A 20,956-nucleotide genomic window follows, 5' to 3' on the forward strand; every position below is an offset into this window, starting at 1 on the left:
GTCAGAACTTTAGGAAAATTATTTTGGGAGCTGAGTTGAAGGTGAACTGGAATAGAGGGAGACTTTAGTCAAGGAAATAAATTAGAAGCTTATTGAAATAGTCCAAGTATGAGGTGATGAAGATCTCATAGAGGTGGTATCAGGGGAAAGAAGAGCCTGGGTATAGAGGAGAGACATTAGGAAGGTAGAAATAAGACTTGACAACAGATTGTATATGTGGAGTGAGTTTGAGTAAAGAGGTATGGATGACAACAAGGTTGTGAGGCTACGTTATTGGAAAAAGAACGGTGCCCTGGACAATTCAAGAAAGGTTTGGAGGAGGGGAAAGTTTGGGAGGAAAGATAAGTTCTGTTTGGGATATGTTGAATGGGAAGTGGCTATATGACACCCAGCTTGAAATATCCAAAAGGTAGTTAGTGATGTGTGACTGTAGCTCAGGAGAGATATTAGGATTGGATAGATATAGATATAGATGTCTATATCTATCTATCTATTATCTGTCATTTTCATTGAAAGACCATTTGAGCTCATGGGGGCTAATGAGATCACCAAGTGAGACAGTATGGGAGACACCAAAAGGACTCAAAAGAGAGCTTTGGGGGATAACAAATGGTTTGGAGATATGACCTGTGTGAAGATTTAGCAAAGAAGACTGAGAGGAGCAGTCAGGTAAGTGGGAGGAAAACTATCAGGAAATGGTGTCCTGAAAACCTAGAGAGAAGAGAATATCAGAGAAGAGGTGACTGACAAGATCGGGGGCTATAGAGAGATCAAGAAGGATAGAGACTGAAAGGGCATTTGATTTGACAATTAAGGGATTGTTGGTGACTTTGGAGAGAGAAGTTTTACTTTAAATGGCAAGGTTGGAAGCCAGAGGGTTTACAAAGAGAATGAAAGGAGCTGTAGCGGAGGTAGGTAGACGACTAGCAAGGATGGTTGGATCAAGTGAGTCGTTTTGCAAGAATAGACAGATCCGGGCATATTTGTAGATACAGATAAGGAGCCTGTAGACAGAGAGAGGTTGAGATAAGGAGATGATAATAGCATGGGTTATCTGCTAGAGAAATAGTTCTTAGAACATGGTAGATTCCTGGGCTGGCTGGATACAATGTAGCCCACAGATTTGCACATTTTGGGCCCAGGGCAGAAGTTGCAAAACTTCAGCATATGCCCTCTGGGGATCCAGTTAGACATGTAACAGTAGCAGTGAAAGAGCTGGACTTTGAAGCATGGGACGGAAGCAAGGTATTGAAGGGGTATAGGACATTCCAGGTGAAAGAGAAAAGGGAGAAGGGGCAGTGCCGCAAAATGAGCAAACACTTGGAGGTGGGAAATGAGCATGTTTTATTAAGGGCAAAAAGGGTAGATTAGAAGTTGACGTATCACATTATTGGGAGCTGTGGGAGCTATTTAGATGGGTAGTTAGGAATTGGCAGTAGAGGGCCTTGAACACTAGGCCAAATTTTCCTTGTGTTTGGATTTCAGTTTCAACGGCCAAATATTTCATTGTTTTGGGTCATGCTTTGTGAAGCTGTTTAGAGGCATTTCTAGGTGACTGTGTCATGGGAATTTGGTTCCCTCCTGTTTAATGCCATTCTAGTTCCCTTTATGGGTGGTTGCTAACAGCCTGCTTCTAAGACGTTTTTCTTGCATTTGCACAGGGATTTAGGATACCGGAAGCAAATATATTTTCTCATTTGATCTTTACCATAGCAAGACTACTTACTAGCATTCTCATCTCCATTATAGCCATAAAGAAACTGAGTCATGGTGACATTGTTTTGCTTAAAATCACATAGGAGACTGACCCCCCGAAGGAGCTAGATGGACAAGTAGATTGAGCAGTGGCCCTGCAGTCAGAGAGACCTGAGTTCAAATCCAGCCTCAGAAACTTAACTAGCTGTGTGACCCTGGAAAAGTCACTTAACTAATCTCTGTCTGCCTCAGTTTTCTCAACTATAAAATGGGATGATAATATCTACTTCCCAAAGCTGTTGTGAGAATCAAATGAAATAATATTTGTAAAATGCTTAGCAGAGTCTCTGGCACATAGTAGGTGATTAATAAACACTTATTGCCTTCTTACCTTCTTTCCCTCCCACCCACTCTGATCCAGTTTTACCAGTCCAAGGAGCTATCTGTTTTAAGCAGGTACTGAGTGGCTTATATTAGCCCATTACTGCTCGATCTACAAAAAATATCTGACAAGTCAGGTGTGGCTGAGATTTGAAAATCTGATAAGTTTAAGCTGAAGAAGATGAAAACCTAATAGCAGGATCCATAGCTTTTTTTTCTACTTTTTTTTTGGAGGGGGGAAGGCAGGGCAATTGGGGTTAAGTGACTTACCCAAGGTGATACAACTAGTAAGTTCATCAAGTGTCTGAGGCTGGATTTGAATTCAGATCCTCTTGACTCCAGGGCCAGCACTCTGCTCACCATGCCACCTAGCTGCCCGAACCCATGGCTTTCAACAGAAGCAACTGAATAGGATAGGCAAGAGAGGGAATCCTCATGAAATCTGTCCTGCTAATATCACTTAACCCTGTTTGCCTCAGTTCCTTATCTATAAACTGAGCTGGAGAAGCCACTCCGGTATATTTGTTAAGGCAATGTCAAGTGGAGTCACAAAAAGTCAGACACGATGGAAAAAACCTGAACGACAATAATATTCTCTATACCTACATAACCTGTTGCCTTCTTATTTGATTTCTTCTAAGTGTTTAACTTGGTAAGATGTAAAGAAGGTGAATAAAGTTTACATGACCCTTTTAATTGCAAGAGTAAAGCTCTGCCGATACTGAATGAAGGCAAGCCTGTTTTTGCATGTACTCATTGTCTAGTGAATTTTGGTCCTGGGGGCATGAGACTACAGAAAATCTAATAATCAGAGAATAAAGTTGGATGAGGAGCCTGAGAGGCTCAGAGAGATTAAGTGATTAACTTGTGGTCACTTTGCTAGTATCAAAGCTAAGATTTAAATCTAGGTCTCCTGACTCTTAAATCTGTTTGGTTTTTTTTTTTAATTCTTATTTTTTCCATTTAACCCCTGGAAGCCTCAGTTTCCTTATATGTGAAATGAAGAGGATGGAGTAGCTGGTGGCTAAGATCTCTTCTAGCTCTAGGGTTCTTTGAATGAGGTTTTGAGATTCTGAAATTCAGGCCAAGGTTGAAGGGTGGGTTGGAGGGGGGAAAGTTGCTTCCCCTTCTAACCATAGCTTTGGAACAGTTATCTATTCTATCTTCATTTAAGGGCTTTCCTTGAATGGGGTCCCATTTCTGTATCCTTTCCTAGGATCTTGGATCTGGGTACAAGGATTGGATTTTTGAAAAATTGACTTGAGAATTGATGAGTATCTTTAGGATTACAGGTTCCCATAAAATCACATTTGTGGAACTGCAAGGGGCCTTAGACAAACACTTTCATTTAACAGATGAGAAAACTGAAGCCCCGATAAATTGAGTGACTTTGCCCAAGGTACATGGTTCATACATGGCAGTTGGGATTTGAGTACAGGCTCCCTGACCTACATCTAGCAATCTTTACATAGTACTATGGTTTCTTTGAAAAGGAAGGAGGAGGAGCCTGAAGGTAAAATGAATATTGAATACACTTAAAGAAAATTCAGCCACAGAGGCAAGGAAACCCCATCTTAGGGTAGGTTATGACCTTGAATGCCTTGAGTACACCAGTGAAGCTAAAGGGGATGAAGCACAGGGTTTGAGCTTGTGATTTCTTAAGTAAGGGAATTCCAAAGTAAGGCTTTTTACCAATTTAGATCAGCACCTTTTCTGTAAGTTCTGGACAATAGCTTAGAGCATTGAGAAGTTAAGTCACTTGCCCAGAGTCATATAGCCATTGTGTGTCAGAGGCAGGCCTTGAAACTGTGATCTTCCTGACTCAAAGGTCAGTTCTCTCTATGCACTGCCCTGCTCCCTCTCTCGTCTAAAGAACGGGTAAGAATTCAACAGAAAGGACGTTCCAGAGATAAGTAACAAAATGACCAAAGGCATTAGGTAAGAAAGTATAGGACACAGAGAACAGTGTAGTCCTGGCTGTCTGAAGTCAAAAGTACACAGAGGAGAGTGCCGTGAGGAAAGACTGGAAAGGCTGAGTCCCGCCCCCTCAGGGTGCTGGTTTCAGCCATCATTCACTTAGCAGGAAAGGAAACTCAGTACAGTGGCATTCCACACCCACTTATTCAGTGCTGCCTTTGAAGGAGTTAGCCAACTGGCAGAGACCCAACAGCAGGCCTTCTGGGCCCACAGCTCTCTGAAAGCTTATCATCCTTGGTGAGAGTCACTCTCAAGGGATTTGATGAACTCTGTGGGTTTCAGGTCACATGCTTGTCACTTTAGGTTCTTCATTGATTTCAAGTTTACCTTGATTAAGTAATGACCTGCCCTAATGGATATAGCTTGACTCTCATTCCACATCTTTTCATTTGCGGATTAGGCTCTGAGCCTCCACCACATTCCTTTGTACTTTTCCTGTGTTCTCCATAGAGATAGTTTTATGCTGTTTCCTCGTATTTTTGTTCAGTCTTTCCTGTTAGATTTTAAGATCTTTTAAGAGCAGGAACTATGTCTTCTGTTTCTTTAGTGTCCCCTGCCATGGTAACTAGGGCTCTGCTCAATACAGTAGATTGTACATTCAAAGAACAAAACCCATAACTAGCAACAATTTCACTTAGGGAAAAAGGCGTACTCACTGGAGTATGGCCAAGGGTATGGAAAGAAGGTGAGAAGCCAGGGGCTGGGAAAGTCCACCCTGGAACACGTTGAGGTTTCTATCCTGATGAAAATGCTACTAAGGGACAAATTTCTGCTGCTGACGGGGGAGTTGGCCAGAAGAAGGGTACTGGTGAATGAGGCCAATGGTGAAGTGAGTAGAGAGAACGAATCGCACTGCTATTGCTACTGGCAGAACTGGGCCAAGGAGGAAGTGTCCCTAGAAGGGTATTGCCAGCAACCTCTAAATTTCTCATCCTGTGGAAAAGCCCTAGCTGCCCCAGCCTAGTTATAATTCTGTCAATTAATAAATTAAACTAGTGGTTAAAGTGGCAGAGTGTAAGTTTAGGAGCTGGTCTTAGAGTTCAAAGTCCTAGCTTAGAATCCTAGCTCCAACCTCGACTAGCTAATTTGTCTAAGTTTCAGTTTCTTCATTGGTAAAATCAGAATAATAATACTTTGCAGGACTTTCCTTTCAGGGTTGGTATAATAAAAATGTTTCGTAAATCTTAAGGTCCGATATAAATGAGCTATTCTTAAGTGACATCTTTTGTTTATCTGTCTTTGAAGCTAAAATTCAAACTCAATTCCGTTCATAAAATTACATAGTGTTAGAATTGAACCTTAGAAATCAGAAAACTGAACTGATCTGATCCACAATTGAAAGAATCAGAATCATACGATGTTAGAACTGACCATACAAGTCATTTAGTGTAATTCTCTCATTTTATAGATGAGGAAACCGAGGCCCATAGACCTAAAGTGACTTGCTCAAGGTCAAGCCCAAACAGAAAATGGCAGAGCCAAGACTGGAATCTAATCCTGTGACTTCAAGTCCAAAGCTCTTAAATATTTTTAATCGATACCTTTTGTTTTTATATCAATCATTTCCCAACCTCCCACTCATGTTCTTCATGGATTTGATGAAAAAAAACAGGTAAGCAAAGCCAACAGACTCAGTGATCATGTCTGACAGTACGTATACAATATTCTACTCAAGTAGTCCAGCTTCTATCTCCTGAAGGGATGGAGGTTCTGTTCATGGTTCTTCTTTAGGACCAAGATTGGTTATTACAATTAAGAGTTCAATTCCTTTTCACTTTTCTTTTTGTTTACATTATAATAATCATTTTGTACATTGCTGTCTTGGTTCTGCTTATTTTGTTCTGCATCAGTTCATACTAGTCTTGCCAAACATTCCTCATATCTGTCATTTCTTATGATGTATTAATATTCTTCCATATTCATATACCACAAATTGTTCGGTCATTCCCTAATTGATGGGCAATTACTTTTTCCACTGTTGATTATCGAGTCTGCATCAGTTCACACTAGTCTTGCCAAGTATTCCTCATATCTATCATTTCTTATGATGTAATAATATTCTTAGTCATTATTCAGCCATTCCCTGATTGATGGACAATTACTCTTTCCACTGTTAATTCTCGAGTCTGCATCAGTTAATTCTGAATAAAGTCTAAATTAGTTCACTTGTGATTTCCTAGATAACCACATAGAGCTTTCTCATTAAAATACCTTTACATCAAAGCCTAACTCCAGGTCCACCTACTGTGTTAAGGCTTCCCTAATTATTCCAACCCACATTGTTCTCCCCTTGCTCTGAAACAGTAAAATGCAGAAAGTTTCTAATGCATAGCACATAATCTAGCATTTTCTCCTGTAATTTGTTTGTATATGTCCTCCTGTTACACATAGCTACTCAACCAGATACTAAGCTTCTTGGGATCAGGCCTGCTTTTCATTCTTTGTATCCTCTCTAATATCTTAATGCAGAGATGGGCACACCCACCATAAACATGTGTTGAAGTAGGATGAATTAAAATAGTTTGTTTAATTTAAAATTATGAGTAATATATACATTGAAATGGAAATTAAGTTTTTTGTTCGCAAAATGATGTGTAATTTGAAAGCAGATGTCCTAACTGCCTCCCAATAGCTAAAAATCACACCTGGGAGAGTGAGACAAATTGGTTGTTTCATTATCTTTGATAAGCATGTTCCTAGAAAGTCATATAACCTGGGGCATTTTTCTGTAAATTATTCAAATAAAGTCAAGTCACAGCTTCCTAGAATTCAGGTTAGCTATGGTGATAATGTATGTTCTACAGTAACCTGGACAGAGATTGTAAGTAGGAACTGCTTTTTACATCTTGTCTTTGTATCCCCATATTATGTGCACAGTGCCTTAAGTATAATATGTGCTTAATAAATGCTTATTTTATTGAATTGACTCCACAGGTATACAGATTTAGGGCTGGAAAGGATTTTAGAGATTACTTGTAAGAGGCAAAATCTATTTCCTTTCCCTATAAATGATGGGGATTAGACTAGATGACCTCTAGCACTGTGGAGTGCTTAGAGCTTGGTCAGGCCTCAAAGATAGCAGGTCATCCAGCGCATCTTGAGTCACTGCCAGTCATCTTGACTTTTGTTTTGCCACTAGACTTTGGTGACTCAGGAAGTGAGGATGAGTCTGATGACTTTGCTCAACTCTGCCTCACTTAAATCCAACTCATGTGCAAGTCATGACATCACCAGTGATTTCATTCAAAAGCCAAGGATGAACAGCACCAAGATGATCTCTAAGGTCCCTTACAACACTATATCTATTTTCCTGTGGGTTTGTACGTGAGAGAGACAGAGAGAGTGGGTGTGAAAGATATGGATGGGTTAAAAGATAATTGCACAGAGACACAGCAGGCTGTAGGACAACCGCAGTTATGACTATAGTATAATAAGAGCTGAGAGGAGAATGTCAGATGTAGAAATAACCTAAAATAAACCTGAAGTCTTGAAACAATTCAATAAACACTTGTTAAGTGCCTGTTATGTGCCAGGTGCTGTGCTGAATGCTAGAAATAAAATTAATAAAAAGAAAGTCAGTCTCTGCCCTCCAGCTTACAATTGAAGGGGGAAAACAATACACAAAAGGCAAATGGAAGAGAGTGGTATCAAGGGAATCTTGCTTCAAGGAGTTGAAACCAGTCAGAGAAGCAAATGAAAAATAGAGTGAAGCAAAAATTCCAGTTCCTCCCCTTTATAAAGGAAGGAATTGGGAGGAGTTTGGCCAGCTCTAGTCCTTAAAATAGAGGGGAGAGAAGATTGAGGAAGGTGGTATCAAAATCAGGGCTAGAATAACAGCATGGTGGTGAGTTCAGAGGTGATGAGTTTATCCTGAGAGGATAAGCTGAAAGCACAGCTAAGAGACAAAGGGAGGAAAAAAAACCACACCAAAACATGATGACTATAAAACAGAAGTCCTTTAGGATAAACCTTCACGGATTGAGAAGAACCCATGGCATAAAGGAGCTTTTGCATAAGGAATTGGGATTCTGAAACTTTCCTGTCATCCAGGTGGCTTCTTAGCATGGTCTCTACCAGACTTGCTCCCTCTTCAAGGTCAGCCTCCTTAGCAAAGTCCCCTTCTTTAAGTATCCTCCTTATGTTCTCACCTCATCCTCTTCAGTCCCAGGGACTATAGAAATCACTTAGTTCAATAGTTACATTTTTCAGGTGAGAAGGCTGAGGGTCAGAGAAATTAAGTGACTTGCCCAAGATCAGGGGGTATGTGGCAGAACCAAGATGAGAATCAAAGGCGTCTGCCTCTTGGTACTGGGCTTTCGCTACTATACAATATTGTCAGCAAATGTATTATTTTTCTTTTATCATCCATGAGATGTTTATTCAATATTTATTTATTATTAATTGATTAATTTATTATATTTATTTATCCATTGACCCACGTATTATTTGAAAAGTTCTATAAATTAAGATGCTGTCTTAGTCAAGATGCAGACTGTAAAAAAATAAGTTTGATTGAATTTAGAGTTATAACTGAGAGACCTTTACAATATCATTTTACCTAAAGTCATACTTTTACTGAATCAACTAATGACATTAAGTGAACCCATGTTAAACAGACTTTTGTGGTTTGAAAATATGAACATAACAAAAAAATGATGGAGGAATGTGTTCTGAGTTCTAAGCGATGGACTCACAAATAAGTTTTTGGAGCACACCCACTGTAATCATAGCCTTCTTCCGTGTCTTTTTATTCCCTGTCATTGAGAAAAAGTAAAACTATCATTAGAAAAGAGACCAGATTGTAAGGAAAGGGGAAGGAAATCATGGCTATTTGTAACTATTCAGTACCTGCATCAGGTGGAAAATAGTTACTTATATTTGACAAGAGCCTGCCCAGCTACAAGATTCCAGACTACATTATGAGTTCACGTACAGTCCCTGTCAATGATGAGCAACTAAAAAATAGGTTTAACAGAACCCAGCACAAGTCTTCTATTATTGGAATGAGTGATTGTATTTTCCTATGTAATTGAAAGGATGGGTTGGGTTGGCACCAGACCTATTTCTTTTAGTAGTTCTTCAATTCAAATTTCACACAGCTGTTAGAGTGATATCCCTAAAGCATGGGTTTGACCATGTCACTCCCCGGCTAAAGAAGCTTCACTGACACCCTGTTGTTTCTAGGATCAAATACAAAGTCCCCTGGCATGGAAAGCCCCTTCACAATCTAGCTGCCACTTACCTTTCTAGACTTATTACTCATTACTTCCCTTCTTGTACTCTATGGTTCTGTCAAACTGGTCTACTTGCCACTTGTTCCTCACACAAGGCATTCTGCTTTCCATCTTTGCGGCCTTGTACAGGCTATCCCCTTTGTTTGGAATATGCTTCTTCATCTCAGCCTTATCAATTCCCTAGTTTCCTTCAAAGCTCAGCTGAAGTGCCTCCCTCTACATAAGGCCTTTTCTGATCCCTCTAACTATTAATGCCTCCCTGCTCCCCAAATTTCTTTTACTTATTTTGTACACATTGCAAATATTTTATATCAACTTATATTTGTATACTTTTCCCTTAAAAAAATGTAAGCTCCTCAAAGGCAGGAATTGTTTCATTTTTAGTTTTTGGATCTCCAGTCTCTGGCACATAGTAGGTCCTTAATAAATTCTAATTTAATGAGGAATTCAACAGGTAAGTTTTTCTATGTGTAAACAAAGTTAGGAGCTCTGTTACCAAGATCTGACACATGGGATACTACGGAAGCCTCTTCTGCAGAAGGTTAATGAAGCATTTCATGTTCAGAGTCAGCAAACACCAGTGAATGCTGCAATTGAACAAGTCTTATTGAGAACTTTTTGTGTACAAGGCACCGTGGAGAAGGCAAAGATAATATATGTGGCAGTTTGTCCTACAGAAGCTTATGATCTAATTGGAGAGACATGAGAAAAAAATGGCTAGCTATAACAGGCAAGAAATAGTAAGTGCCAAATGAACACAGTAGAAACAATACACAAGGATTTAAGAGGAGGGAAAGATTATAACAGATTAGGGAAATCTGAAGATTACTTCTAACACAGAAAGTTCTAGGATGCTGTAGTTCTCAGGCTTCATTAGAAGTTCCTTAGAAAATAAATGGCCCTTGTAGGATGGACAGGACTTACATGGAGAGGAAAAGGTTGGGTATTATCAATGTGAAAACAGCATGAGCAAAGACACATGGGCAGAAAAGGAAGACTGAAGTCTTGTGCTAGTATTCTTCCAGATGGTTGACTGGAAGACCTGCCTGTAAGCGACATAATTCCTCATGCAGGTTACTTATACAATGACTGTGATATTTAAGATCGTCTTTGGAACATTTGGAGAAGGATGCCATTTTGAGAGAGTGGTGTTATGTTCTCTTTATTTGGCATCCTTCTATTCCCACAATGGCTTCTTAGTTCAGAGCTCCCCACCCAGTTGAAACTCAACAACAACAACTTATTGGCCAATTGACTCAGAGTACAGTGTGTCCTGTTAGCCGTATTGCTAATGGAAGCAAATGGAAAATTTGAGAGGATGGCTGAGGATATTTTGCCCCATCTCCACTTCTAAGAGGGTACATAGCTTGTGTCTCTGGGCATAAAGAGATGAATAGATCCCAGTAATTTTAAAATCCTAGGAATGCCACGATGGAAAGGTTACCTGAATGAATTATTAATTCCAAAAACATCTGATTATGAAGAATGCTACTACTAATCATAGGTGATGTCCCTCACTTTCTGACCCTGTAAGTTTGGGTTGTACTGAAGGAGACTCATGGGGTTGTCAAGAAAAAGGAAAGTAGGTTGATGTCTATCACTACATTGGCATGTATGCCTATCTGGGAGAGTGGCCTAGAGGTGTGTTATGGAGCTTACTTTGAGTACCACTGTGTATTTGCCTGAAAAGGCTTGTTTTATAATAGGAAGAAGTGTTGTTTTCTTACTTTAAATCAGTTGTCTTCAAAAAAATCTGGGTTCCACTTGGGTGCCATGGCACCCAAGGACAGGGGCTTGACCCAAAGCATATATGATTGACAAATCAGATGTTGACAAATCAGGGTTGAATTCCACCTTCTCCACAATAGCCAGTCCTGGTCCTCATCTCCAACATAATCATTCTACCCCAATTTGGCCCAACGCTCCTTTATTCAACTTTTCTACTCATTTCTTTCAAGTGCTCAACCTTCTTCATTTTGAATTGTATGTGGTACCTCAGAACAGTTATAATCCAACAACAACTTGGAAAAATTTTCCTCCCTTTCATCTCTTTCCGTCCTATACTTTCTCCTAATATACTCATCGGGGGAAAAATTATTAATACAACTAAAAAAATTTAGAGACAATGGCTCTATATACATTGAGGGACCTGGAAAGATCTCTGTCTAAGCTCTTACTAAGTACCTGCAGTTCTCATTGTTAACAATTCATTTCTTGGTTACTTTAAACAATAATCTTCTGCTTGGGCTATGAATACTTCATGGTTATCCACTCTTATTATCCTCATTCAAAAGTATTTATTGCCCCTGCAGGCACTCTGCTAGGCTCTGGAGATATACAACACCCCCCCACCCCAATCCTCATTCTTATATTATAGAATTGAGTGAAACTTTTCTACAGTTGGAAAAGGGTGTGTGTGTGTGTGTGTGTGTGTGTGTGTGTGTGTGTGTGTATTTGTTTGTGTGTTGGGGAAGAACAGAATTTCATCCATGGTGTTCCGTTACAGGTTACCAGGAGAGGGTAGAAGTAAAACTGTAGGCTGCTTAAGTAGAAAGAGGAATCTGAGAGTGCAAAAATAGTAATAATAACAATAGCTAGCATTTATATAGTGTTTTCTACGTGCTGTGCACTGTACTAAGCAATTCACAAATATTATGTCATTTGATCCTTAGCAGATATAGCAGATGCTATTGTTAACCTCGTTTTACAGTTGAGATAACTGAGGCAAACAGGTTAAATGATTTGCCCAGGGTCGCCCAGCTAATAAGTATCTGAAGCTGGATTTGAACTCAGGTTTTCTGACTCAAGGCCTAGCATTCTATCCACCATGCCAACTAGCATCTGAAAATTCAATTGGCAGTGATGTGTGCAGAGGAAGTCAAAGCCCATAGTGGCCAGACTTGCTAATTATGGAGCTGAGTGACTTCAGGGAAGTAGTGATATCTCAGGTGAGGTCTCTGTCAAAACCAGGAGCAGCATCAAAGGGGAGAGGGAAGAACAGAAGTGGAGTGCTATTTGGAAGAGTATAAATAACAGAGTAGAAGGCTCAGGAAATCATTTTAGGACTTGGTGGATAGCAGGATGTTGAGGCAGATAAAAAATATTTCATTTCATTAAACTGCTGACCTATGAGGTACATATCAGGTTTATTTTTATTTTTTAATGCTTGGCAGTACATGGCTAGGCCCTGCTTTCCAGATCTTCCTAAATTCCTTTCAAGGAAAAAAAAATCTCTATAGGATCAGAAACACTATTAACTTTTCCAACAAGTCTGAAATCTACAACAAAACAGATTTTCCTTTGAGATCAGGATTATTACCTCTGTTTTTTTCTTCAGCTGAAGCAGAATAGATCTTACTCTAGCCTCTTATTTTAACTCTGTATCTTTCTATTTCAAAGTCTGTTTTTTGCAAACAAAATATTGTTGGATTCTGGTTTCTACTCCATTTTGCTCTCCTCTTCTATTTTATGAATGAGTTCATCCTATTCACATTCACAGTTATGATAACTGGGTATTTCCATCCAATCTGTTCTCTAATACCTAGCCTTTTCTTTATAACCCTGTCCCTTCCTCGAGTCTGTTTTGCTTTTGATCACTGCTTCTCTTAATTTACCCTCCCTCTTATCTAGCTTCCCTCCTACCTCTCAACCTTTTTCTCTCCTACTCCCCTGTTGGGTAAGACACATTTCTTTACTCAACTGTATGTGTGTGTATATCCTTCCCTACTTTAAGCAGCTCATATTGGAGTGAAGTTTAGGTGTTGCACACTTCTCTCTCCACTCATGCTCTTCTCCATTTTATGAACTCTTCTATGCTACATCTATCCAAGATAATTTTCCCCATTCTTCTTCTCTTTTCCCCTTCTCTTGGTGCATCCCTCTTTCTTATCCTTCCATTCTTCTTTTGAGGTCATCCCAACATTAGTAGATTCCCCCTAAGAACCCTGTTGATAATAAACTTCTGAGAAGTTAGATACATCATTTTCCCATAGAAGAATATGGGAATTGTTTAATTTAACCATGTTTAGTCCCTTCTTGCTTATGTACTTTATAATGCTTCTCTTAAGTCTTGTGTTTGAATGTCAGATTTTCTATTTAGCTCTGGTCTTTTCCTTAGGAATACCTAAAAGTACTTTATTTCATTAAATATACATGTATTTCCCCTGTAGGATTATACCATTTTGCTGTGCAGCTTATTCTTTGTTGTAACCCTGATTCCTTTACCTCCTAGAAAATCATATTCTTACCCCTCTGTTTCTTTGTCATGGTAACAGCTAAATCTTATGTGATCCTGAATATGGTTCCAATGGTGTTTGAATTCTTTCTTTCAAGCTGCTTGAGTATTTTCTTCTTGACCCGAGAATTCTAAGTTTTGTATATAATATTTCTCAGAGTGTTCATTTTGGCATTTCTTTCCAAATGTGACTAGTATATTCTTTCAGTTTCTGCTTTGCCCTGTGCTTCTAAGATATGTGGGTAATTTTTCTTCATAATTTCTTGAAATTTGATGTCTAGGTTCTTTTGGTTGTTGTTGTTCATGGCTTTCAGGTAGTCTAATGATTATTAAATTATCTTTCTTCATTCTATTTTCCACGTCAGTTTTTCCTATGAAATATTTCACATTTTCTTCTATTTCTTTTAGTCTCTTTATTTTATTTTTTTTTATGTCTCAAAGAGTTATTAGCTTCTAGTTTTTGGCTAGTTCTAATTTTAAAGCAGTTATTTAAGCAGTTATTTTCTTCAGTGTTGTTTTGGGCCTCTTTTACCAGGCTAATAATTCCTTTTTCATAACTTTCTTGCATTTCATTTCCCAATTTTTCCTCTACCTCTTTTATTTTATTTTTAAAATCATTTTTTGCTCTTCTTATATCTCTTTAGTGCTCCTGTGTATTCTTGTTGGGCTTGTATCCAATCTGCATTTTTCTTTCAAGATTTGCTTGTAGATATTTTTCTAATCATAGTCTTCTTTTGTGTGTCTTAAGTTTCTCTGTCACGATATAGCTTTTTGTGGTTCAGTTATTTCTGTTTGCTTATTTTTACAGACTATTTCTTAGTTTTAAACTTTATGTTAGTATTGGGCTCTGCTCACCTCTGGGAAGTATGTCTGACCTGAACTTTTATCTTTTTTTTTTTTAATGTCCTGCTGCTTTCACAGATCAGTCTGGTGGCCTGTAAGTTTACAATGCTTCCAAAGTGGTGTGATCTGGGAAGAGGTCTATTGACTGCCCTCCTGGTCTGTGCTCTGCAAATTCCTGACCCTTGTTTTCTTCAAAGCTTAGCTTGTTACCTTTAACATGGACCTTTTCCTGCTCTCCCCAGCTGCCTATTCTCCCTTACATTTCCTCACTTTTTATTTAGTTTGTATAGTTATATATGTATATAATGTCTTTCTGTCCTAATTTAAACTCCTTGAAGGCAGGGACTATTTCTTTTGTTTTTGTATCACCAGACCCTAAGACAGAATCCATAGTAGGGGCTTAATAAATGCTTGTTGATGGATTGAATGACAGTATCTTCCTTCTTGAGTAGGAATGTGAATGACTAGGTTGTGATTATAGCCCAAACATAAGATGATATTCAAGACCTTCAATGTACTGGTCTCTCCAGCCTTCTAAAAATGAGTCAATCTGCCAAGTCTATAAAGCTATTGCCTAAGCAGGATCTGAAAAATCCATACTTGAGCTATTTTTATAAACCCTGGGAATAGAAGAGGAAACCAAGGTCTCCTTGAGAGCCAAGAGCTTACTTTTGAAAGAATGTCTGAGGATCACATCATTTTCCTTATGAGCCAGGGTCATGGATTGCACCCTACCTCCTATCTAGAAAAAAATCTCAGCTGTTAGAAAACCCAAAGTTCCAAGGCTAAAGGCTGGTCTGCATTTTCTTGCAAGTGGTTTGAACTGCATTTAAAGCTTAATTGTGTGTGAAATGTGCAATTGCCACCTGCATTGGCCATTTGGCTTTGGCAGGAGAAGGCAGCTTGCCAAGGCCCTGTGCAGATCTGCTGCACTGAGGAAGCCAGGCAAGAATTACTATGAGAATTACAATGCAATTTGGAAAGTCCCATGCAAATGCTGTGGCAGAGCCAGCCACTGGCAAAATTGTATAGCATCAAAGAACTGGAAGAGGTAACCTTGACCAATCATTTAATTTTACAGATGAGGAAACTGAAGTCCATAGGAGTGAAGTTGAGTTGATCAAATTCTAACTGGGACTATTACCAAATTCCTAGTACAGGGCTAATTCTGTTATGCTATATGACAAAATTTATCTTCCTTCTTTAGTAGGAGAGCCTTTCCCACCCCATCCCTCACCTGCCCCAGCCCTACTATGTTTCTGTGGGCACTTTCTAAGGTATCTACTAGGGGGAGGGGTGGGGAAGGGAAGGGAATAAGCATTTATGTCATGCCAAGTACATGCCAGGCGCTGTGCAAAGTGCTTTTAACATATCTCACCTATCCTAACAACACCCTGCAAGGTAGGTGTTATTATTGTCTTTATCTTACAGTTGGGGAAACTGAGGCAGATAACAGTTTAGGTGACTTTCCCAGAGACACAAGGAACTGAACTGAAATGAATGAACAACAAAAATGTTTTATTTTATGAATTTCAAAAGTTTTTTGAGAAGCCCACAGACTTTTGTTGTTCAATCATTTGTAGTTATGTCCTACTCTTTGTGACCCCATTTGTGGTTTTCTTGGCAAAGGTACTAGAGTGGCTCACCATTTCCTTCCCCAGCTCATTTTATAGATGAGGAACTGAGGCAAACAGGGTTATGTGACTTGCCCAGGCTCACACAGCCAGGAGGTATCTAAGGCTAGATTTAAACTCAGCAAGATGAGTCTTTCTGACTCCAGGCCCACTGCACCACATACCACATTGTCAAAAGGTTCATGATGTTAGATAGTTTAAGAACCCTGGATTAATCAGATAAAAGGCCAATATTTTATTATTCTCAGTACTCAGTTAAAATTCTGCCTCCACACCATTAAGGATTAACACTAATGAAATAAAGGAAGTAGCAGCCTCAGGGGCAGGTGAATGAGAGGCATGTCTTAGAACAGATGGAGGTTTTGGCGTTCTTTTCAAATTATAGCAGATGGGGGCCAACCATGGTGCTTACATATATAGTAGGCCTGTGCTGCTGTAAGGCAGCAGGTACAGAAATCTCAGGCAAGAATAGGATTAGATGGATCTCTGATTAAAAAAAATTAATCTGGGTCCTCTGGTCAGTTTCACAGTCCTAGACGTTGGTAGGTTGGTCTCAATTTCCAGTTCCTTTCCAGGTCTCTAAGCTCCAAGGGCTAGAGTGAGACTCGATTTGGTGACCTTGGGAGGTCAATATCCCCTAAAAGAGAACTACATGCAGAAAAATCATTTTGATTTTACAATGTAAGAGGGGCAGAAGAGGAAGTCTTTTGTTATTACCTTCAGGGCAATAGACCAGTTTCTAACTGGAGGGGCTCCATGCTTTAGCCTCTAGGACAGCAAGAGCTGCCAAAAAAGAGAATTATAACAAACCAAGTAGAAGCCTGCTGGCTGTGGTTTGCTCTGCCAACCAGGCACTCCTGCACGGTTATTTGACATGAGAACTCGAATGACCTACTTTTCAGATCAGTGTAGCAGTATAGCAATTCAGCAGTGTATCCAGGGCCTGCTGTTTCTCTCTTTTCTTGCTGAAAGACTAACCTCAAAAAGAAAACTGGACATTTCTTGGGAGAAGATGAATAGGCTAGCTTGGAAGCTCACAGGGAAATAGCCCAACAGCCGAAGATCATGATGCCTAAACCACATAGATGATCAGAAAAAGCTGTTTTCCCCATTTTCCAATTTATTATTATTACTTTTTTTTTTTTTTTTACAAGATCCAGTGCAGGGGTGGGGCTTTGGAAAGAGTCTTTTTTGCCTTTTGTTGGCATCTGTCCTGCCTGAAACTCTCCTTGGTAGAAATGAGATCCTCATCTGGCATAGATCTCAGTTTCAGCCTCTCTCCTCTTTGTGTCTTTCTCCCTTTAAAAGTACATTCAAATACATTTAGAAAACAAAAACCCAACCCCAAATTGTTTAAGGGCACTTAAACATAATTTTCCTGTTGTCACTCTTCAGTTCAAAATATTTCAGTGACTCCTACTTCCTACTATATCCGGTCTTATTTCTTCTGCTTGGCATCCAAGTCCCTATAGATAAATTATTCCTACCCTATCAATATAACTATATGAGATATTAGCTTAGCAACATTGATACGTTGGTACCCAAGGAAAATTACACATCTAAAGAATCAGACTGTTTTGTCCTTCTTGGAAGCTTACTACTGGGTGTGATGAAGAGAGAACATTTCACTCCTCCATCATTCCCCAAGGAACTTCATGGCCAAAGGAGTTTTACTACCTGAGTTATGGACTCTGTAGCCACAGAAAGGGCAGCTGGAGCTATCCTTCAAGACTCAGGTTCTTCCATTTATTCCATGAAGTCTTCCTAAGTTATTCTAGTCCTCTCTGATCTCTCCTTTCTGGAACTTTCTAAATCATTTATTTTCTATATCATTCACTCAAGTTAATCTTTTTTTCTGTATAATTGGAAAAATATTTAATTTATTGAATAAAACAAAAATTTCCATAGCATAGTATAAAAAAGATGATTATACATGAAACTGTAAATCTACTATGCCTAACTTGCTATTCCTTTCATATATACAACACAATTATCATGTAAATTTCTTTTTTTTTCTTCCCTACCCCCCATGAATACTATTAGACACAAATAAGTATATATATGTAAAATTATTCTATACATACTTTTATTTTTCAGTTCATTCTCTGAATGCAGATAGCATCTTCTTTATATATCCTTTATAGTTAATTTGGGTCTTTGTAACAGACAAAATAATTTATTCACTCAAAGTCATTCTTAAGCAATATTGCCTATACTGTATAAAATGTTATCTTATCATTATACCCAAAGGCTATAGGTAGTTTAATAGAGTGACTACAGTAAGCTATACATATGCAGAGTATTCATCATAGATGATTTCCATGATATGATGCTGAAGTACCTTAATTTTATCAAGGGTGTTGTGGATTCTGATGACCTTCCTCTGAATGTGTCCCGTGAAACTCTTCAACAACATAAATTGCTTAAGGTTATTAGAAAGAAACTGGTCCATAAAACCCTTGATATGATCAAGAAGATTGCTGAAGAGAAATATAACAAAACTTTTTGGAAAGAATTTGGCACGAACATCAAACTTGGGGTGATTGAAGACCATTCCAATCATACTCGTCTTGCCAAACTGCTTCGGTTTCAGTCTTCTCATCACGAAAGTGACCTTACCAGTCTGGACCAATATGTGGAAAGGATGAAGGAGAAACAAGATAAAATCTACTTCATGGCAGGATTGAGCAGAAAGGAGGCGGAATCATCCCCATTTGTGGAGAGGCTTCTGAAGAAGGGCTACGAAGTGATCTATCTGACAGAGCCTGTTGATGAGTACTGCATCCAAGCCCTTCCAGAGTTTGATGGAAAGAGACTCCAGAATGCTGCCAAGGAAGGAGTGAAATTTGACAAGAGTGAGAAAAGCAAGGAAAGCCAAGACGCTGTGGAGAAAGAGTATGAGCCTCTGCTTGAGTGGATGAAGGACAAAGATCTGAAGGACAAGATTGAGAAGGCTGTGATTTCCCAGTGCCTGACGGAGTCTCCCTGTGCTCTGGTGGCCAGCCAGTATGGCTGGTCTGGCATCATTGAAAGAATCATGAAAGCTCAGGCTTACCAGACAGGCATAGATATTTCTGCAAATTACTATGCCAGTCAGAAGAAAACATTTGAAATTAATCCTAGATACCTGCTGATCAAGGACATGCTCCGAACGGTTAAGGAAGATGAAGATGACAAAACAGTCCTAGACCTCGCTGTAGTCCTGTTTGAAACAGCAATGCTAAGGTCGGGATACCTTCTACCCAACACCAAAGAGTACGGAGATAGGATCGAAAGGATGCTTCGTTTAAGTCTGAACATCGATCCTGATGCAAAGGTGGAAGAATAGCCTGAAGACGACCAGGAAGATGATACAACAGAAGACATGTCAGAAGATTCAAAACCAGAAGACGAAGAGGAAGTTGATATGGATGCAGAGGAAGAAGAAGAAACAAAGAAAAAAACTCCAAGTGGAAAAGATGAATTGTAACTCTCACCATTGGAATCCACTGTGTCCAGTGTAGAGAGAAAATGTGAATTTAAACTGTTCTGTTTGGGGAGGCTTGGCATATTTTTTTTGTGTGTTTTTGAATTTTTTTTTACTCCCCTCAACTGTAAAAATGTCAGGATTGTGGGTCACAGGAAGAAGCAAGTTTTTGTTTGTTTTTGGGTTTTTTTTTAGTTGAAATTTTTTTAACATTCCTCATGAATGTAAATTTGTACTATTTAAATATTTGGTGTAAAATCTTGTCATGTGTACAAAATAAAAAAAATTCCCCCCCCCCCAAAATGGGGGAGCTAGGTGGCGCAGTGAGTAGAGCACCGGCCCTGGAGTCAGGAGGACCTGAGTGCAAATCCGACCTCAGACACTTGACACCTGTACTAGCTGTGTGACCTTGGGCAAGTCACTTAACCCCAATTGCCCTCCCTGCCAAAAATAAAAAAAAATTAATAAAAAAATAACTCTTTGGGCATAATTCCAGATAGCTTTCCAAGATGGCTGGATCATTTCAACATTCCACAACCAATGAATTAACGTCCCAGTTTTTCTACATCCTCTCGAACACTTGTTACTTTCCCCTTCAATCATTTTAGCCAATCTGGTAGGTATAAAATGACATCTCAGGGATGTTTTAATCTGCATTTCTCTAAACAATAATGATTTAGAGCATTTTTATACGACTATAAATTGTTTTGATTTTTTTCATTGGAAAACTGCTCATATCCTTTGACCATTTATCAATTATAGAACCACTCTTAGTCTTATAACTTTGACAAAATTCTAATTACTATTTGTGAATTTCCCTTCATCTTATTTTTACTATGTCCCTTCTTAGCCTCTCTTTTTACCCTGTGACATTTATATAAACAGTTATATTAATGTTTGCAAAGCACTTTCTACACCTTACATAATTTAGTCACAATAAACTTGTGAAATAAGTGCTTGAGGTTTGGAGAGGCACTCCTTGCTTTAAGACGTCACTTAAGGGCAAGTCTTCAGTGATTTCTCCAAGGTTTCATAGCTAATACTGTAAATGTCAAGATCTTCTTGAGTGTAGGTCTAACCATCTGTAAGGCTATGCTGCCTTTAAGAAGAATATGTTTTCCATTAGCTGCTGGGCCTGTCCTTGCCCTGCCTTGAATTGCCCATCCTTTCCGCACATGAAAAACTACCAGAAATCTGCCTCCACTCACTTGGCTCAATTTGATTAAATCTTTATTCTATGAAGCGTAGAGGGATAAAGGGACAAGGACAAAGTGAATCGGGTTACTCTTGGTTGTCTGTCACTCCCATTAATATTGTCTAACAATTAGCACTTCTAACAATTTCCATTTTCTCTAGACGCAACTTATGAAAGTCACTTTCTCCTTTGGACTTCAATTTCCTTTTCTGTAGGATAAAGGGGTAGGATTCACTAGATGATATCTTAGGTTCCTTTTAGCTCTTAAAAAAATCTATGGAATTTAATAAATAGGAG

General features: G+C 39.0%; 1 protein-coding gene across 1 annotated transcript; it reads left to right on the forward strand.

Annotated features, from left to right (window-relative positions):
• The first annotated feature begins 609 nt into the window (after positions 1 to 609).
• On the forward strand, positions 610 to 19,640 carry LOC118837039 (endoplasmin-like). The gene is given in 2 exon segments (XM_036744065.1): positions 610 to 669; positions 18,268 to 19,640. Coding segments are annotated over 2 exon segments (1,260 nt in total). The 3' UTR covers positions 19,468 to 19,640.
• Positions 19,641 to 20,956: the final 1,316 nt, after the last annotated feature.

This window comes from Trichosurus vulpecula, chromosome 2 (assembly GCF_011100635.1).
Source record: "Trichosurus vulpecula isolate mTriVul1 chromosome 2, mTriVul1.pri, whole genome shotgun sequence".
Classification (NCBI taxonomy): domain Eukaryota; kingdom Metazoa; phylum Chordata; class Mammalia; order Diprotodontia; family Phalangeridae; genus Trichosurus; species Trichosurus vulpecula.